The sequence below is a fragment of the Mustela nivalis genome (assembly GCF_964662115.1).
Source record: "Mustela nivalis genome assembly, contig: HAP1_SCAFFOLD_1290, whole genome shotgun sequence".
In the NCBI taxonomy this organism is placed as follows: Eukaryota; Metazoa; Chordata; class Mammalia; order Carnivora; family Mustelidae; genus Mustela; species Mustela nivalis.
The window spans coordinates 103,756-121,709 of NW_028135374.1; the positions used below are offsets into that span (position 1 = coordinate 103,756).

A 17,954-nucleotide genomic window follows, 5' to 3' on the forward strand; every position below is an offset into this window, starting at 1 on the left:
ATCTAGTACATCATTAGTTTTTGACATAATGTTCAATGATTCATAGTTGTGTATGCCATAATTTAAATGTATTTCCTGAACATAAAGTTTCTTACTTTAATTTCTGTAGTCTTTCCATGTTTTTTTTTTTTAATAATTTTTGTTGATTTCTGTTCATGAGGGTATGATTCCTCATGTGTTGCTGGATGGTGTTAAGAGCTCATATTTGGATGTTCCTTAGTTTTGGGAATCCTGAGGGATCTAAATTGAGATGATTTTCTTTGGTTTCTGCTGGGTGCTAGGGTCACTACCAATCAGGAACCACTTCAGTTTAATTGATTGGACTGAGGTTTCTTGAACTGTGAGCATAGCATCAATTCAAATCCCAGAAAGAGCATAAAGCTGATTACAAAACATTAGTGAGACTATTAAAATTATTAATATTTTTAAACCCAATGCCAACAGAGACACTGATTTGCTTGTTGGTCATTCTGTTAGCATATAGGTTTTTTTTTTAAGTTTTTTTTTTTTAATTGCAATTAAACATAAAGATTTAGCTCACCATTTTGTCAAATTCCAATCCTATTACATGGGTAACCAACAAAACTCTAGATTCCCAGGAATATGTTAGAACTTTTCAAAGTCCTTTCTTGACATCTCATTGCACAATTTTCCTCCCTCCCTCCCTCCCTTCTTCCCTCCTTCTTCCCTTCCTAGCATTTTGATTAGCCTATTGTTTGCCCCACTTCCTGTTTAGCACTTCAGGCAGCCACAATGTTAACTAACAAAACTCTGGATTTTTTGGCTTGACATACTGCCAAAGCATTCCAGGCTTCTGAGTCATTTACCACTTTAGTTTCAGTACCAGCGTGTGTATGTATGTATGTATGTATGCATGTATGTATGTGTGGGTTTATGTGCCTGTGATAATTTCATACTTCCCTTCTTTTTTAAATTTAGCAATGTATTTAAAAGTATTTTTAGGGGGTGCCTGGGTGGCTCAGTGGGTTAAGCCTCTGCCTTGGCTCAGGCCATGGTCCCGGTCCTGGATTCCAGCTCCCGCATCCAGCGCTCTGCTCAGCATCAGCAGGGAGTCTGATTCCTTTTCTCTCTCTGCTTGCCTCTCTGCCAACTTATGATCTCTCCCTCTCTCTCTGTCAAATAAAGAAATAAAATCTTTTTTAAAGAGGTATTTTTAGAAGTAATGCCAGTGAAAATGGCAAAGCAGGGATCTCTAAAAATTCTTTCCTTTACAAAATAGCAAGAATGTTGGTGAAAATGGTCAGAATCCTCTTTTCCAGAACTCTGGAAATTAACCAAAGGCTTGCAGCAATTTGGGGGAGCATTTATTGAAGAATATACTCTGGATTTTGATGAGAACAGAGAACTTTGTGGTGTTTTATCTTGAGCCATTCGAATTACACTCTCCCCAGCTCCATGGTAGCCTTGAAGACCAGCGTCTTTCAATCATGGTGAAAACCAGTCTTCTGGGTGCCGATGGAAGGGACAGAAGAGGGTTAGAGCTATTCAAAGGTCTGTTCCCAGAGAAATGTCATTATTTGACCTATCTAGTGGGTCCCTGCAAGAGCCCACTCACAAGATTGTCTTTATGTGGCCTGACTTGGAGCTTACCCAGCCTTTGCTCTGGGGACATTTGTTGAAATCAGTGAATCAGAGACCACTGTTGAACATCATGATTGCCTAAGGTATATATAATAGTTGAGGCAAAAGAAAAAGTTGTGTAATGAGATATCCGTAGAGAGTTTGTAAAGCTGCAGCATATTTCTGGGACTCTAGAAGGCCACCTGCACCTCTAAGGCTGTACACGTGTCCAGGACTTTGCCTACTTGAAACCTTTAGGTCTTTTCAGGTCTTTCTTATCCCTGGCCAAGGTTCTTGTGCCCTGCACAGGTGTAGGTTATGGTGGATCTGTAACCTGCCTGGCTGTGTGGAAAGCATGCTCAAACAGTACATGAAACTTCTTGTGTCTATGGAGAGACTTAGTGCTTCCCAGGCATCTGAGGGAATCTGTACATTTATTAGCTGACCATTATGCTAATCAAGCTGACTTCAGTGGCCACACTTTATAAAGAATAGAGACTTTACAGAATTTTGAATTAGAAGTTTCTAGTCAGAATTCAGAAAAGTCACGACACGAACAACAATGAACCCTGGGAAAGGGAAAAATCAGTGATTTGCCGTTATTTTAAAAGTCCAGTTTTCAATAAAATATTAGGACCTGAGAAGAAACAAATATTGGGACCTTCGAAAGAGTTTCTTAGTCTTTTTATGATCCTCTTATGGGACACAGGGAGTTTAGAAGGGCTAAGGTTGTCTTCTTGCCTTTCCCTTAGGGAACACAAGGCTCTGGTAAAATAATTTCTGTTTAGAGCAGTTCTTTCTCACAGAGAACAGAATGCTCTGGGCATATTTCAAAATGATCTAGTCTTGGGATCATCAACATGATACTGAAGTCAGTGACCATGTTTTATTCATTTTTGTATCTTGCCAAGAACTTGCAGAGATTTTTAATAAGTATGACCTTATTTTCTTTTCTGTAACTTCAGCTGTGACCATTTATTAGGCATCAGAACATGTACCAACACGGTATGTCAAACAGGTGTTTTTTATTCCTTCTTGTGGTAATTCTTATAATTTTCATACAGAAATTTCTGATGTTTCATCTGTATTTTTTAAATTTTTTTTCCATACTTGTTTTCCTTTCTTTGGCACTTGTATCCACCTCAGGTTTGCTCTACCAGGAAAATGGGAATATTTTAGATTTAAAATTAATATATTTTTTTAAAGATTTATTTATTTATTTGACAGACAGAGATCACAAGTAGGCAGAGAGGCAGGCAGAGAGAGAGGAGGAAGCAGGCTCCCTGCAGAGCAGGGAGCCTGATGCGGGGCTCCATCCCAGGACCTTGGGATCATGACCTGAGCCGAAGGCAGAGGCTTTAACCCACTGAGCCACCCAGGTGTCCCTAAAATTAATATTTGATTGCTTCCTCTCAATCCCATGAAATGATGCTTGCATAAATAATTTTTGCCGAGTCCTATATCAACCTTGCCTATTTTAGTCAAATTTAGGGTTATCCAGAAAACATTCAGCCCTCTGATTCATTCTCTTTCTTGCAAAATAAAAGGTATGAGACAATCTTCTGTGAGATTATTATCCTCAGATCTTTGATCTTGGTATTCCCCCATTTCCCATCTTTAAGGAGAACTGATTCTATTTTTAAGACCCTATAGCCTGGAACCAACTTCACGGTATACCCCACTCTACTACTACAAACTCAGGACCAACTGGAATCAGTGTGGAACGAAGTCCATTGTATTCCCCACTCTACTTCTATCTCAGAACTATCCGGAATGTGTTGTTTGGGGTTGCCATGGACACGGAACTCTTATTCTGCTACTGGCTTGTTCCAAGCAGCAGGTAAAGAGCTGGGGTGGAGGGCTCTCCAGACAAGCGTATTCTATACTCTACTTTCTATGTTGACTAACCTTGTCCTTCATCCTCACTGAGAGTAAAAAGAATATACTATTCTAGAGGGAGGGCTGGAGGATGGGGGAGGGTACAGGAAGGGGGTCTTTGTGGCCACAGACAGGAAGTTTTGCCTTGTGCTCAGCTGTGGGTGTAAGGGCCTGGTTAGCCATAGGAACTTACTTGTAAACCCCAGATATAGGGGCGGGCCAGGGTGGATGGAGACATCCAATCAGTGGGGCATGCATATATTTACTGCGGTGGGTTGAAATCCCATTGGCCACCTCGCTACTATAAAGGTTAGTCTGTGAGGCTGGGCGGTGGCATAGTAGGAGTACTAGGAGGAGTTAGAAGAGCTGTTAGGGAGAGCCCCTAGAGCCGGTAGATGGGAGAGCCGTCAGGATAGCTCCGGTAGTGAGAGTTGATGGGAACCGCGCCGCCCCTACCGCCCTGCACGGTTTCGCCGCTCAGAGCCGCGGCTCTGGGAAGCAGCGCCACGGCGAACAGCCTTGCCACCACCGAGCTGCGGCCCCAACGCGAGGGGCCTCGCTGTCTTGAACCGCGGCCCCGCCGCAAGGGGCCTCGCCGTCCCGAGCCGCGGCCGTCGGTGCAGCATCGCGGCGAACGGCCTAGCCTCCAGCAGCCTCGCCGTCCGGAGTGCCCTCGCCGTCCCTAGCCTCAGCCCCGCCTTCCCAGCAGCCGCCCGGAACCGCAGCCCCGCAGCGAGGGGCCTCGCCGTCCCGAGCCGCGGCCCTTGGCTGTAGCACCGCGGCGAATGGCCTAGCCTCCAGCAGCCTCGCCGTCCGGAGTGGCCTCGCAGTCCGGAGCGGCCTTGCCGACCCGAGCGGCCTCGCCCACCGGAGCGGCCTAGGCGAGCGGCCGCGGCCTCGCCGACCCGAGCCGCCTCGCGGACCCGAGCCGCCTCGCGGACCCGAGCCGCCTCGCCGACCCGAGCCGCCTCGCCGACCCGAGCCGCCTCGCCGACCCGAGCCGCCTCGCCGACCCGAGCCGCCTCGCCGACCCGAGCCGGGGCCCCGCCTCCCAGGCCCCGCCTCCCCAGCCTCGGCCCCGCCTCGAGGGGCCTTGCTGCTGGGAACCAAGGCCTTGCCGGGAGGGGCCTCGCAGCCGGGATTGGCGGCTGTCGGCTGCGGCGCCTCAGGAACCCGCTAGCCGCCAGCAGCCTCACCGACCCGAGCGGCCTTGCCACCCCCAGCCACGGCCTTCTCACTCTCAGGGAACCAGAGGTGGAGGGACTGTGGGGTGAGGGTGTATGGATGGGGTTATGGGGTGCACTAGGTCAGTATAGGACCAAATAGCAGTAACCTCGTTGCTGGCCAGGAATTGGGACAAGATTTGACTTAATGGGCTTGGTTTGGGGAAATAAAAAAGGAAAAGAAGTTAAAGGCATCATCCTGGAAGGCAGGAAGAAAGACCCCTGCTATTAGTATCTCTAGTAATGTTTGCTCCTGTTTAGGAAAATTTGTTGTCAAGTGACAAGATCCTAGTCTTTCTGTGTCTACCACCCTTTGAGTGGTGGCCCCTGGAAAGCAGCCCTGCCTGCGGGTAAGCAGATCCGAGCTTTGCAGGGTAGGAGTATCCTTAAATATGCGGCTCTGCCTTGGTCCACCCCTTCCTGGCCACCTCTGGAACAGAATGGAGCAACCTCAGAGCTTTGGGATTCCTACTCTCACTGCCCATGAGGTGCTATCTCTTGCAGGTACGGAATTACAGGTGGTTGGCCCTCACACCTAAACTCATCATCAACATTTATGCCCAAATTGACCTATTTATGAAAATATTTTTCATTCGTTTTCATTTTTTTCTCCTTGTCCAGAATTTAGGCCTTGTGGCACATTTCAGGCTGCCTCCTTGATAACTTGGATTGCCACGATAATTTGGCAATATCTTATTCTCCAGTGACTTCTAGTTTCCTTGCATGACACAGATTGTTCTGTGCAATGTTGAAGGATGCATCTTTGCTTTCCCACTCTTTGATTTATGCTACAGAATATTTTAGGATGGAAAGATCACAAATCCCTATGATAATATAAAATTGGTTTGAAATGAGTTTGTTTCCCTTACTGGGTCCTATGTAGCAAGAGAACAATCTTTAAAGTGTCCTGTCTTTGAATTAAATTTACTGTACATTCAAAAAACTTTTCTTCTATTTCTCAACCCAGAATAAAATACTGAGGGGAAAATACAAAATGCACATTTCATGGATTGATAAAATTGTACAGGATTGTAGATTTTATAAGTGTGTGGATTCAAGACTTTAGAAATGCTGGTCCATTTCTAATAAGTTCTGTGTATGACTTTCTAATTGGGCAAATATGTGTTTTAAAAATACTGAATTTAATATGTGCCTTTCCTTTTTTTTAGAGTGTTTGTAGTTTAACCCCTAATTGGAATTAGGAAGATTAATCCCAGACATGCAGAGATTAAAGAACAACCATTTACATATCTCATTGAAGAATCCAAAAAATAAGTAAGTGATAAGCCTTAAATTTACTAAATGTTAAGGATAATTCTCAGCCTTGGTTAATAGAATAGGGAATACATGTATACTTTCTTTCATGATTAATGTAAACTGCATATAAATGAAATTTGGCAAACTCACAATTTAAAGATCTTGTTTTATGCTTATAATTGATTTAAAATACTACAGCTTAGGCAGGATGCCAGTGATAATATGTATGTGGTAGCCACAGTCACCTTCTCTAAAATTTAAATTCAATTTAATTAACATACAGTATAGTATTGGTTTCAGAGGTAGAATTTAGTGATTCATCAGTTTCAAAATAACATCTAGTGTTCATTCCATTGACTTCCGTCATTAATGCCCATCTCCCAGCTACCCCATCCCCCTGTCTACCTTATCCCTTGACCTACCTCCCATCCAGCAACCCTCAGTTTGTTTCCTAGAGTTAAGAGTCTCTTATGATTGGTGTCCCTCTCTGATTTCATCTAATTTTTTCCTTCCCTTCCCCTATGTTCATCTGTTTTGTTTCTTAATTTCCACATAGGAGTGAAATCATATGATAATTTTTTTTGGGGGGGGGTAGACTTATTTTACTTAGCATAATACCCTCCAGTTCCATCCATGTCATTGCAAACAGCAAGATTCCATTCCTTTTAGTGGCTGAGTAATATTCCATTGTATACATATACACCACCTCTTCTTTATCCATTTGTTGTTGGACATCTGGGATCTTTCCATAGTTGGGCTACTGTGGACTTAGGTGCTATAAACACTGGGGTGCACATACTCCTTCCAGTCATTATGTTTGTATCCTTGGGTAAATACCTACTAGTGCAATGGCTGGGTCATAGGGTAGTTCTATTTTAAACATTTTGAGGATCCTCCATACTGTTTTCCAGAGTGCCTGCACCAGTTTGCATTTCCACCACCAGTATAAGAGGGTTCCCTTTTCTCTGCATCTTCGCCAACTTCTATTCTTTCCAGAGTTGCTAATTTTAGCCAGTCTGACTGGTGTAAGGTGGTATCTCATTCTGGTTTGATTTGCATTTTCCTGATGCTGGGCGGCGTTCTGCATTTTTTCATGTGTCTGTTCTCCATTTGTATGTCTTCTTTGGAGAAATGTCTGTTCATGTCTTCTGCCCATTCCTTGACCAGATTTTTTGTTTTTTGTTTTTGTTTTTTTGGTGTTGAGGTTGATAAGTTCTTTGTAGATTTTGGATACTAGCCCTTAACTGATAAGACATTTGCAAATATCTTCTCCCATTCTGGAGGTTGCTTTTAGTTTTGTTGACGGTTTTCTTTGCTGAGTCACAGCCACTTTTAGCTTCTCTGAGACACCTGGGTGCCCTATTAGGGCTGCTCTGTCCTTTCTGGGGAGGTGACCATTTGAGATGGCCACTACAAGGGCTTTAGTTGTCCTGTCTCAATCAATATGTGAAACACTGTTATTTACCCTAGGGAAGGTCACAGATTTTTTATTAGTGAGGAGTGGCTTGCAAATCAGCATGATAGATGTTAGAGACCTATGACTACTCAAGATCTGTGAATTGGTTAAAACAAATAGTAATAGTTACCTTTGCAAGAGTTGTAATGAGGACCAATTGAAATATCTGTGAAACATCAGGACAATGCCTGGCACTTTATAAATACCACTTAAATGTTTATGAGATGAAATATCACTTAAAATCTTTAATTTTAAGAAATTTATTTTTCAGGTTTTTTTCTTAGATATCTATAATCCAAGTGTTGATCTGTTTCTATCCTTTGTATCAACTGGCTTTTCTTTTGTATGTTCTATTTTTTTCCTACTATTTTCTTGGAGAGTGTCTCAACCTTGTCTTCCAACTCCAGATTAATTTGCTTAATTTGCTTTTCATATGTATGTATGAATACTATGTATCCCATGAAATGATTCTTTATTTCAACAATTGGACTTTTAAGTTTAAGATACCCTCTTTTGTGTGTGTGTGTGTGTGTGTAGAAGTTCCTTTTAATGAGCGTATAAGCAGAGGGTAGAATCCTGGCCTTACAGTAAAAAAATGTCATTCGCTGTATGCCTGCAGGTGTTTAACTAGACCTTTCCTGGTCTCAGTCTTTTGTTTTTGTTTTTGTTTATTTTTAGTTTCAGAAGTAGAATTTCATGATTTATCAGGTTTTAACACCCAGTGCTCATTGCATCAAGTGCCTTCCTTGATGCCCATCCTGCAATTTTCCCTTCCCTCCACCCACCTCCCTTCCCAAAACCCTCAGTTTATTTATTCGAGCTCAGCATCTCTTAAGGTTTGCTTCCCTCTCAATTTTCATCTTATTTTTCCTTCCCTTCCCCCTACTTTGTTTCTTAAATTCCACATGTGAGTGAAATCATATGGTATTTGTCTTTCTCTGACTGACTTATTTTGCTTAGGTTTTTCCTTAAGATTTCTTATTCTCATTTCACTTACTATCCTCTTCCCTTGTACCTTTAAAAGGGTATTTCTTTTCATTTTTTTAAAAGATTTTATTTATTTATTTGACAGAGAGAGATCACAAGTAGGCAGAGAGACAGGCAGAGAGAGAGGGGGAAGCAGGCTCCCTGCCAAGCAGAGAGCCCGATGTGTGGGGCTCGATCCCAGGACCCTGGGATCATGACCTGAGCTGAAGGCAGAGGCTTAACCCACTGAGCCACCCAGGTACCCTTTAACGGTATTTTAATGCATACTTAAAATGTTGGTCCGTATGGTCCAATGGTTCTGTTTCAGATGGTATGTGTTGTTCAGTTTGTTGTATTTTGTTTTCAGTGATTATACTCCTTAGGTATCTAATTATTTTGATTTGTGATCTTACATTCCTTGTGGCCATTGACCCCTTGTCTGGTAACTTGTATTAGGGAAGGGCTAATGATTGGCTTGGGACAATTTTAGTCTGTAGCTATTCTTAAAGCATAATTATTAATAGCATGTCTGTTCCACTTTCAGAAGTATCCTCTGTTGGATGAGGTAATACAAGTCATCCTTGTTCAAAGCTGGGGCCTAAGGTTTATCTTTCTCAGTATATTTAACATGAGGGCAATAGCCGGGGGACAGAGAGTCTGCAGAACAGTGAAACACTGTGACCCAGGTAATTTCTGTAGCCAGAAAAGGTCCTGGACAAAGGCAGCATTGGAGAAGGTAATGTTCTAGGTTGTTCACCTTGGCCTTGGAGGTAGGAGAGAGGTAAAAGCCCAAGGATTGCTCTTCAGCCTTTCCCTGCTTTTATTAACTAACCTAAAGTTACCCAAATTTTATTCTAATTACTTCTGGGTAGTTGCTACTAAGAATGGTAGTGACTATCTCTGGGGAAAGGCAAGAACAGAACTTAAAATTTTCCCTTCCACTCAGCCACTCATGACTGCCCATAGCAGTCTTTTCCTGTCTGCTAGTTAAGGGACAGCTGTATCTCCTTGGAGACTCATAGGGTTTGTGGTATTGTTAGTTTTTTAAATCTATACTTTAGTTTAATTTCTGTAGTTTTGGAGGAAGAGTATCCTATGGATAGGAATCCAAAATTTCCCAGGAAATTATGGGAATGTAGTGCTTTGGAAATCTTGAAGTGTTTTTGAAACTTAAATATTATCTGTTTATGTTGTTGTCACTGATTTTTTTTTTTATATTTGTCACATTGGTATTTTTGATACAACATTTGGTGAGGAGGGCAGGCGGCCTAAAAACTTGTAATGTTTGTGAGATGATGAACTTCAGCATGAGTTTATGAAGTAGACACATGCAAAGTGCATTTTCAGTGTGTCTTATTTTACAGGTGACGAAGTTAAACTGTAGAGAGATTACGTTATCCAACCCAGTGGTTTGGTGGCAGGAAGTCTTGACTTTGGATAACTTATCCAGATACCTCTTTGTGATGATCTGAGAGAAAAATCATTCTGAACACTTGTTCTGTTTCCACTTCTGAAAAATCCTTTAAACATTCTTGTTTATTTCTTCTATACCAAATGATGGCCAGAGACTAGCCCTTGGCACTGGAATATTAATTGTTTTGGCAGTTCCTTTATTTCTGTGTCCTTTGCTACCTGTTACCTGGATCCACCTCCCTGTGCCCATGGTCAGATCATTCATATATCTCAACTTGATTCCAGAATGTATGAATGGTTGACCAAATGGAGTAGAAAGGTGGTATAATCACAAAAACCACACCTCCCTTAATTCCTTCTCTTCCCACTGAACAAACAAAGAGCTGAGAGTCTGTCTCAGAGGTTCCATTGCTGTACCCTGAAACTTCCTGTTGTTTCTGTCTTTCTGTCATGTTTCCCCAGGATTTTATTTGTCATGTCCTAAAATTCTGTCAGGAAAAGGAACCTGATTGCTTTCCAAAATGTCTGATTTTAATTTTTATATGTTTTTTACTTTTTAACAGAGTTGTGGATTCTTTCTTAGTATCCTCTGATGGCAGCGATGCCAAGAGGTAAGTTGACTTGACTGATCTGAGTACCAAAAGGTAATAGAGAGCATTGGTAGCAGCAAGAGGTTTCCATAAAAGATTGTAAGCTTCTATAGGTAACTGTCTTTCTTTTGGGGTCTAAGTAGAAAAAAAAAAGTCATAAGAGCAAGACTTTCTACTTAAAGTTTGTTTGGGACCCTGAGTAATCAAAGCTCTTAGGAAACTCTCATAATGTCTGCGGTGAGATACTGCTAAAGTGGGCCAGGTGAAGAGAGGATCCTGTTATTTGAGCAAGAAGAGGTGGCAGTGGACAGGGTGCAGTGGATCTCTCCACATAAAAGAATGGAGCTGAGACCCTGGGTGGCTTAATCAGTTAAGTATTGCCTCCTCTGCTCCTCTGCCTCTCTCCCTTACTCCACATTGTCCCACTTATGCTCTCTCTGAGAAATAAATAAATAAAATCTTAAAAAATAAAAGAAAAAAGAATGGAGATAATAGACCTTGATCTGTCCCCTTTACTCCCCAGAGATTTGCAACGATCTAAAACTGGTGTCTTGGGTGCCTGGGAGGCTCAGTCATTAAGCATCTGCCTTTGGCTTAAGTCATGACCCCAGGGTCCTGGGATCGAGGCCCATATCAGGTTCCCTGCTCGGCAGAAAGCCTGCTTATCCCTCTCCTACCTCTCCCTGCTTGTGTTCCCTCTCTCTGCGTGTTTCTCTGTGAAATAAATAAATAAATAATCCTAGAATAAATAAAATAAAACTGGTGTCCCAAACGTAAACCCACCATCGTATTGGAGGAAGGCCCTGCCTCAAGTGTGCAGTTTTCTGAACCAAACTGAGGAACAGAAAATACTTACATGACACATGAAGAATAAGGATATAGTGAAGGAACTTGATAATCAGGAAATAACCCGAAAGGCTATTTACCTACAAGCCAAGATTGTATTTTGAAGTAAATTCAAGTCAGTGCAGTTCCTTAGGAAAGTTGAGTTTAGCAGTAAAGAATTGCACTTATCTTGATATGTTAGGCTTTTCTGACAGAACTGAAATTTTTAATAAAATTATATAAAACCCCATTTCTTTTTTTTTTAAGGTCTGATGTTCATTTTTTAAAAAAATTCTTTTCAGCGTAACAGTATTCATTGTTTTTGCACCACACCCAGTGCTTCATGCAATCCGTGCCCTCCTTAATACCCACCACCGGGCTCACCTAACCTCCCACCCCCTGCCCCTTCAATACCCTCAGGTTGTTTTTCAGAGTCCATCGTCTCTCATGGTTCACCTCCCCCTCCAATTTCCCTCAACTCCCTTCTCCTCTCCATCTCCCCATGTCCTCCAGTTATTTGCGATGCTCCACCAATAAGTGAAACCATATGATTATTGACTCTCTCTGCTTGACTTATTTCACTCAGCATAATCTCTTTCAGTCCCGTCCATGTTGCTATAAAAGTTGGGTATTCATCCTTTCTGATGGAGGCATAATACTCCATAGTGTATATGGACCACATCTTCCTTATGCATTCGTCCATTGAAGGGTGTCTTGGTTCTTTCCACAGTTTGGTGACTGGGGCCACTACTGCTATGAACATTGGGGTACAGATGGCCCTTCTTTTCCCTACATCTGTATCTTTGGGGTAAATACCCAGTAGTGCAATTGCAGGGTCATAGGGAAGCTCTATTTTTATTTTCTTGAGGAATCTCCAGACTGTTTTCTAAAGTGGCTGCACCAACTTGCATTCCCACCAATAGTGTAAGAGGGTTCCCCTTTCTCCACATCCTCTCCAAAACATGTTGTTTCCTGTCTTGCTAATTTTGGCCATTCTAACTGGTAAAAGGTGGTATCTCAATGTGGTTTTAACTTGAATCTCCCTAATGGCTAGTGATAATGAACATAAAACTGCATTTCTAAGGAAAATTGAAATATTGGTTTCCAAATAGCTAATTTACAAAGGTTTTTTTTGTTGTTGTTGTTGTTTTGTTTTGTTTTTAGAATTCAAACAGTTTACCAATTGAAGACAACTTCTTCTTCTTCTTTTTTTTTTTTTTAAAGATTTTTATTTATTTATTTGACAGACAGAGATCACAAGTAGGCAGAGAGGCAGGCAGAGAGAGAGAGAGGAGGAAGCAGGCTCCCCACTGAGCAGAGAGCTGGATGTGGGGCTCAATCCCAGGACTTTGGGATCATGACCCGAGCTGAAGGCAGAGGCTTTAATCCACTGAGCCACTCAGGCGCCCCTGAAGACAACTTCTAACTAAGTCAGAAAAGTTTGGCTTTGATACAAAAGTTGGGTATTCATCCTTTCTGATGGATACCTAATACTTCATTGTACATATGGACCACGTCTTCTTTATCCATTAAGTCCGTTGAAGGGCATCTTGGCTCTTTCCACAGTTTGGTGGTTGTGGCCCTTGCTGCTATGAATATTGGGGTGTTTGTATCAACATGGATGGGACTGGAAGAGATTATGCTGAGTGAAATAAGTCAAGCAGAGAGGGTCAATTATCCTATGGTTTCACTTGTAGAACATAAGGAATAACATGGAGGACATTAGGAGAAGGAAAGGAAAAGTGAATTGGGGGAAATCAGAGGGGGACACGAAGCATGAGAGACTGTGGACTCTGAGAAACAAACTGAGGGTTTTGGAGGGGAGGGGAGGGGAGGGCTAGGTGAGCCTGGTGGTGGGTATTAAGGAGGGCACATATTGCATGGAGCACTGGGTGTGGTGCATAAACAATGAATCTTGGAACACTGAAAAAATAAAGTTTAAAAAAAGTTTGGCTTTGAAGTCATTGGGGTCTGATCATAGATGTTTTTAATTCTTTAGAAATAATCTAAATGAATTCATATCTGGAATCTCTAATGAAGTCACCAATGCAGGATAAGGTGTATTGAAGGGGGTAGAGAAATTCAGTCCAGAGTATCCATGACAGTATAGAATCTTCTAGACAAGTATCTAAATTTTATTCTAAAAAGTTAGGATTTTCTGTGAGCTAACAAATCATGTTTAGCTAGCAAATCATGTTTACTGTAACTTTGAGATTTAATAAATTCTTGTTGATCAAATAAATTGGTCACATCACGGGTCCATGTAGGAAATCTCTGATAAGTTTTTCCATTTGTTGGTGTTTATAATAAGCTAGACCAACTCTTTAGCCACAGTGATAGTTATGAAAACCTTGATTTTTTCCTAATTCATGTGAGTAAATCGTGTTGCAGTCTGGGGGGAGGAAGCTACAGATGGATCTCTTATTTTGGCGGAGGGAAAGTTTATTCTGAAGCAGGAATAAAATGGAAAGCTATGGAAAGATGTCAGTGTGGACAGGGAGGGTATATAATCTTTTTTAATTTTCAGAAAAGTACCATATTTTAAAGAAAAATTTTTCTGTTTATCACACTTAAATGATCTAGGTTGAAAATGTGACTAGATCTTAGAGAGTAATTTTATCAGTCTTTTAAAATAGAGAAATGTAGAATACTACTTAATCTTCAATTGTGTTCCTTTCTCATTTTTTTGCTGGATGTATTCTGATTCCCCATTTTGTTGGTTTTGTCCGAGTAGTGACTAACAGAATGTGAACACGTTTTGCTGATTAAATTTTTACTCATTGGAGTTCATTTGACTTGTATCTAAGTAACCTGACTAAGGGTACTTGCTATTGCTCTGAGCTGAAGGCATTTTTACTCAAGCCAAGGAAAGAATACATTTTAAAAATCACAGATATCTGAAAAGAAATAGTCATGGGACTTTTCTGCTTCTCTCCTGGCCAGTTATTCAGCTATTTAATGTCAGTGTTGGAGAATGATCAGTGCTGAAGAAGAAATCAGCTGGTCACTGGTGGAATTCATTTGCTGTCTAGACAAAGATTATGTGGAAGATATAGGGCCAATTAATAACTACAAATACTTCTTCAAATTACCTGTAATTTTCTCTTAAATTTTTTTAAAATTCCAGTATAATTAGAAAATAATGTTAATAGTTTCATGTGTACATTATAGTGATTCAGCAATTCTATACATTACTCAGTGTTCATCATGATAAATGTATTCTTTAATCCTCTTCCCCTATTTCATCTGATCCCTCTCACCTGCCCCCAGGTAACCATCAGTTTATTCTCTATTTAAGGATCTCTTTTTTGCTTTGTATCTTTTTTACTTTGTTTGTTTGTTTTGCATCTTAAATTCCACATGTAAGTTTAATCATAGTACATTTATCTTTCTCTGACTGACTTCACCTAGCATTATGCCCTCTAGATCCATCCATGTTGTTGCAAATGGCAAGATTTCATTCTTTTCTATAACTGAATAATATTCCATTTTCTGTTGGGTATATCCTCTCTCTTCTTTATCCATTCATCTATGGATGGACACTCGGGTTGTTTCCATACTTTGGTTATTGTAAATAATGCTGCAAAAAGCATAGGGGTTGCATATCTTATTGAATTAGTGTTTTCATATTCTTTGGGTAAATACCCAGTGTTGGAATTATTGGATCATATGGCAGTTCTATTTTTAATATTTTTTAAAGAAAGTGGATTTAAAAAAAAAATATTCATTTATTTGACAGAGATCACAAGTAGGCAGAGAGGCAGGCAGAGAGAGAGGGGAAGGGAAGCAGGCTCCCTGCTGAGCAGAGAGCCTGATGAGGGGCTTGATCCGAGGGTCCTGGGATCATGATCTGAGCTGAAGGCAGAGGCTTTAACCCACTGAGCCACCCAGGAACCCCACTATTTTTAATTTTTTGAGGAACCTCCATACTGTTTTCCACAGTGGCTGTTCCAGTTTATATTCCCATCAATAGTGCATGAGGATTACATTTTTCTCCACATTCTTGCCAACATTTCTTGTTTCTTGATTTTAGCCATTCATTTTGACAGGTGTGAGGTAGTAGTATCTCATTGTAGTTTTGATTTGCATTTTCCTGATGATAAGTGATGTTGAGCATCTTTTCAAGTGTTTGTTGCCCATTTGTCTTCTTCAGAAAGATGTCTAGTCAGGATTTTTGCCCATTTTTAATTAGATTATTTATTTTTAATAGTTTATTTTTGCTTTTGTTTCTCTTGCCTCAGGACGGATATTTAGAAAAATGTTGCTATGGCCAGTGTCAACAGAAATTATTGTCTTTATTTTCTTCTAGGATTTTTGTAGTTTCCGGTCTCAAATTACTTACTTACTTAATTAATTAATTAAACATAGTATTTGCTTTTTTAAATTTAAAATCAATTAGCCAACATATTCATCATTAGTTTTTGGTGTAATGTTTAATGATTCATTAGTTGCTTATAGCACCCAGTGCTAATCCCACACTTGTGAGTTTATTTTTGTGAACTGTAGAAAGTGGTCTAGTTTCATTGGACCTATTTTGCATGTCGCTGTCCAGTTTCCCCAGCACCAGTTGAGGAGACTGGCTTTTTCTCATTGTATATTCTTGGTTCCTTAGTTGTAGTTTAATTTGACTCTATAAGTGCATGTTTATTTCTGGGCTCTCTATTCTGTTACATTGATTTATGTGTCTGTTTTGTGCTAACACAATACTGTCTTGATTACTACAGCTTTATAGTATATCTTGAAACCTTGGATTATTATATGCAGTTTTGTTGTACTTTCTCAAGATTGCTCTGGCTTCAGGCACCTGGGTGGCTCAGTGGGTTAAAGCCTCTGCTTTCAGCTCAAGTCATGATCCCAGGGTTCTGGGATCGAGCCTCTCACTGGGCTCTCTGCTCAGCGGGGAGCCTGCTTATCCCTCTCTCTCTGCCTGCTGCTCTGCCTACTTGTGAACTCTGTCTGTCAAATAAATAAATAAAATCTTAAAAAAAAAAAATGAAGATTGCTCTGACTGTTCAGTGTCTTTTGTGGTTCCATACAAATTTTAGGATTGTTCTAGTTCTGGAAAAATACAGTTTATATTTTGAACAGGAATTGAATTGAATCTATTAATTGTTTTGGGTAGTATAGACATTTTAACAAGATTAATTTATCTAATCCATGAGTACAGAATACCTTTGTATTTGTTTATGTTGTCTTCAGTTTCTCTTATCAATGTTGTATAGTTTCAGAGTACAGGTCTTCCATCTCCTTGGTTAAGTTTGTTACTAGGTATTTTTATTTTGGTGCAATTGTAAATGGAACTCTTTTCTAAATTTCTTTTTCTGCTACTCCTTTATTAGTCTGTAGAAAATCTACTGATTTCTGGGTATTGTATCCTGCATTTTTGCTGACTTCATTTATTCTTTTATTTATTTATTTATTTATTTTTAACTTTTTATTTTTTATAAACATATATTTTTATCCCCAGGGGTACAGGTCTGTGAATCACCAGGCTTACACACTTCACAGCACTCACCAAAGCACATACCCTCCCCAATGTCCATAATCCCACCCCCTTCTCCCAAACCCCCTCCCCCCAGCAACCCTCAGTTTGTTTTGTGAGATTAAGAGTCACTTATGGTTTGTCTCCCTCCCAATCCATGAATGGATCAAGAAGATGTGGTATATATACACAATGGGATACTATGCAGCCATCAAAAGAAATGAAATCTTGCCATTTGCGACAACATGGATGGAACTAGAACGTATTCTTTTATTTTTTTAAAGATTTTATTTATTTATTTATTTGACAGAGAGAGAGATCATAAGTAGGCAGAGAGGCAGGCGGGGGCGGGGGCAGGGGAAGAAGGCTCCCCGCCAAGCAGAGAGCCCGATGCAGGACTCAATCCTAGGACTATGAGATCATGTCCTGAGCCAAAGGCAGTGGCTTAACCCACTGAGCCACCCAGGTGCCCTTCATTTATTCTAATAGTTTTTTTTGTTGTTGTTGTTGTTGTTTTTGTGTGTGTGTGTGTGTGTGTGTGTGTGTGTGTGTGGCGTCTGTAGGGGTTCTATGAATAATAATAGGAAATAGTGAGTTTAAATTCTTCCTTGCCAATATAGATGACTCATTTCTTTGTTTTCTTTCTTTCATCTGATTGCTGTGGCTAGGACTTCCACTACTATGTTGAATAAAAGCGGTGAGAGTGGACATGCTTGACTTGTTCCTGATCTCAGAGGAAATGCTTTGTTTTTCATCATTAACTATAATGTCAGTTGTGGGTTTTTCATATATGGCCTTTATTGTATAAAGGTATATTCCCCCTAAACCAACTTTGTTGAGAGTTTTTATCATGAATGGATGTTGAAATTTGTCAAATGCTTTTTCTGCATCTAATTAGATGATCATATAATTTTTATCCTCCATTTTATTGACTTGGTATATCACATTGATTTGTGAATATTAAATCATCACTGAATCCCTGGTATAAATTTCACTTGAATATGGTGAATGATCCTTTTAATATATTGTTGAATGTGATTTTTCTAATATTTTGTTTAGAATTTTTGCATCTGTGTTCATCAGTGACATTGACCTATAGTTTTCTTTGTTTGTGGTGTCTTTGCTTTTGGTATCAGGGTAATGCTCACCTCATATTATGAATTTGGTAGTTTTCCCTCCTCCTTATTTTTGGAATGAGGTGAGAATAGGTATTCATTCTCCTTTAAATGTTTGGTAGACTACACCAGCAAATCCATGATGGTCTGCATTTACATTTGGGAGGA

The 17,954-nt window shown here is 40.3% G+C and overlaps 1 protein-coding gene across 1 annotated transcript in view; it reads left to right on the forward strand.

Annotated features, from left to right (window-relative positions):
- The first annotated feature begins 2,859 nt into the window (after positions 1-2,859).
- The window catches only part of LOC309857791 (uncharacterized protein), a 34,753-nt gene continuing 19,658 nt past the window's right edge, over positions 2,860-17,954 (forward strand). Inside the window, exons 1-3 of the mRNA XM_082750553.1 lie at positions 2,860-3,421; positions 5,852-5,957; positions 10,338-10,385. Coding sequence (XP_082606679.1) covers positions 5,902-5,957; positions 10,338-10,385 — 104 coding nt within the window. The 5' untranslated portion in view covers positions 2,860-3,421; positions 5,852-5,901. The remainder of the gene's footprint in view (positions 3,422-5,851; positions 5,958-10,337; positions 10,386-17,954) is intronic.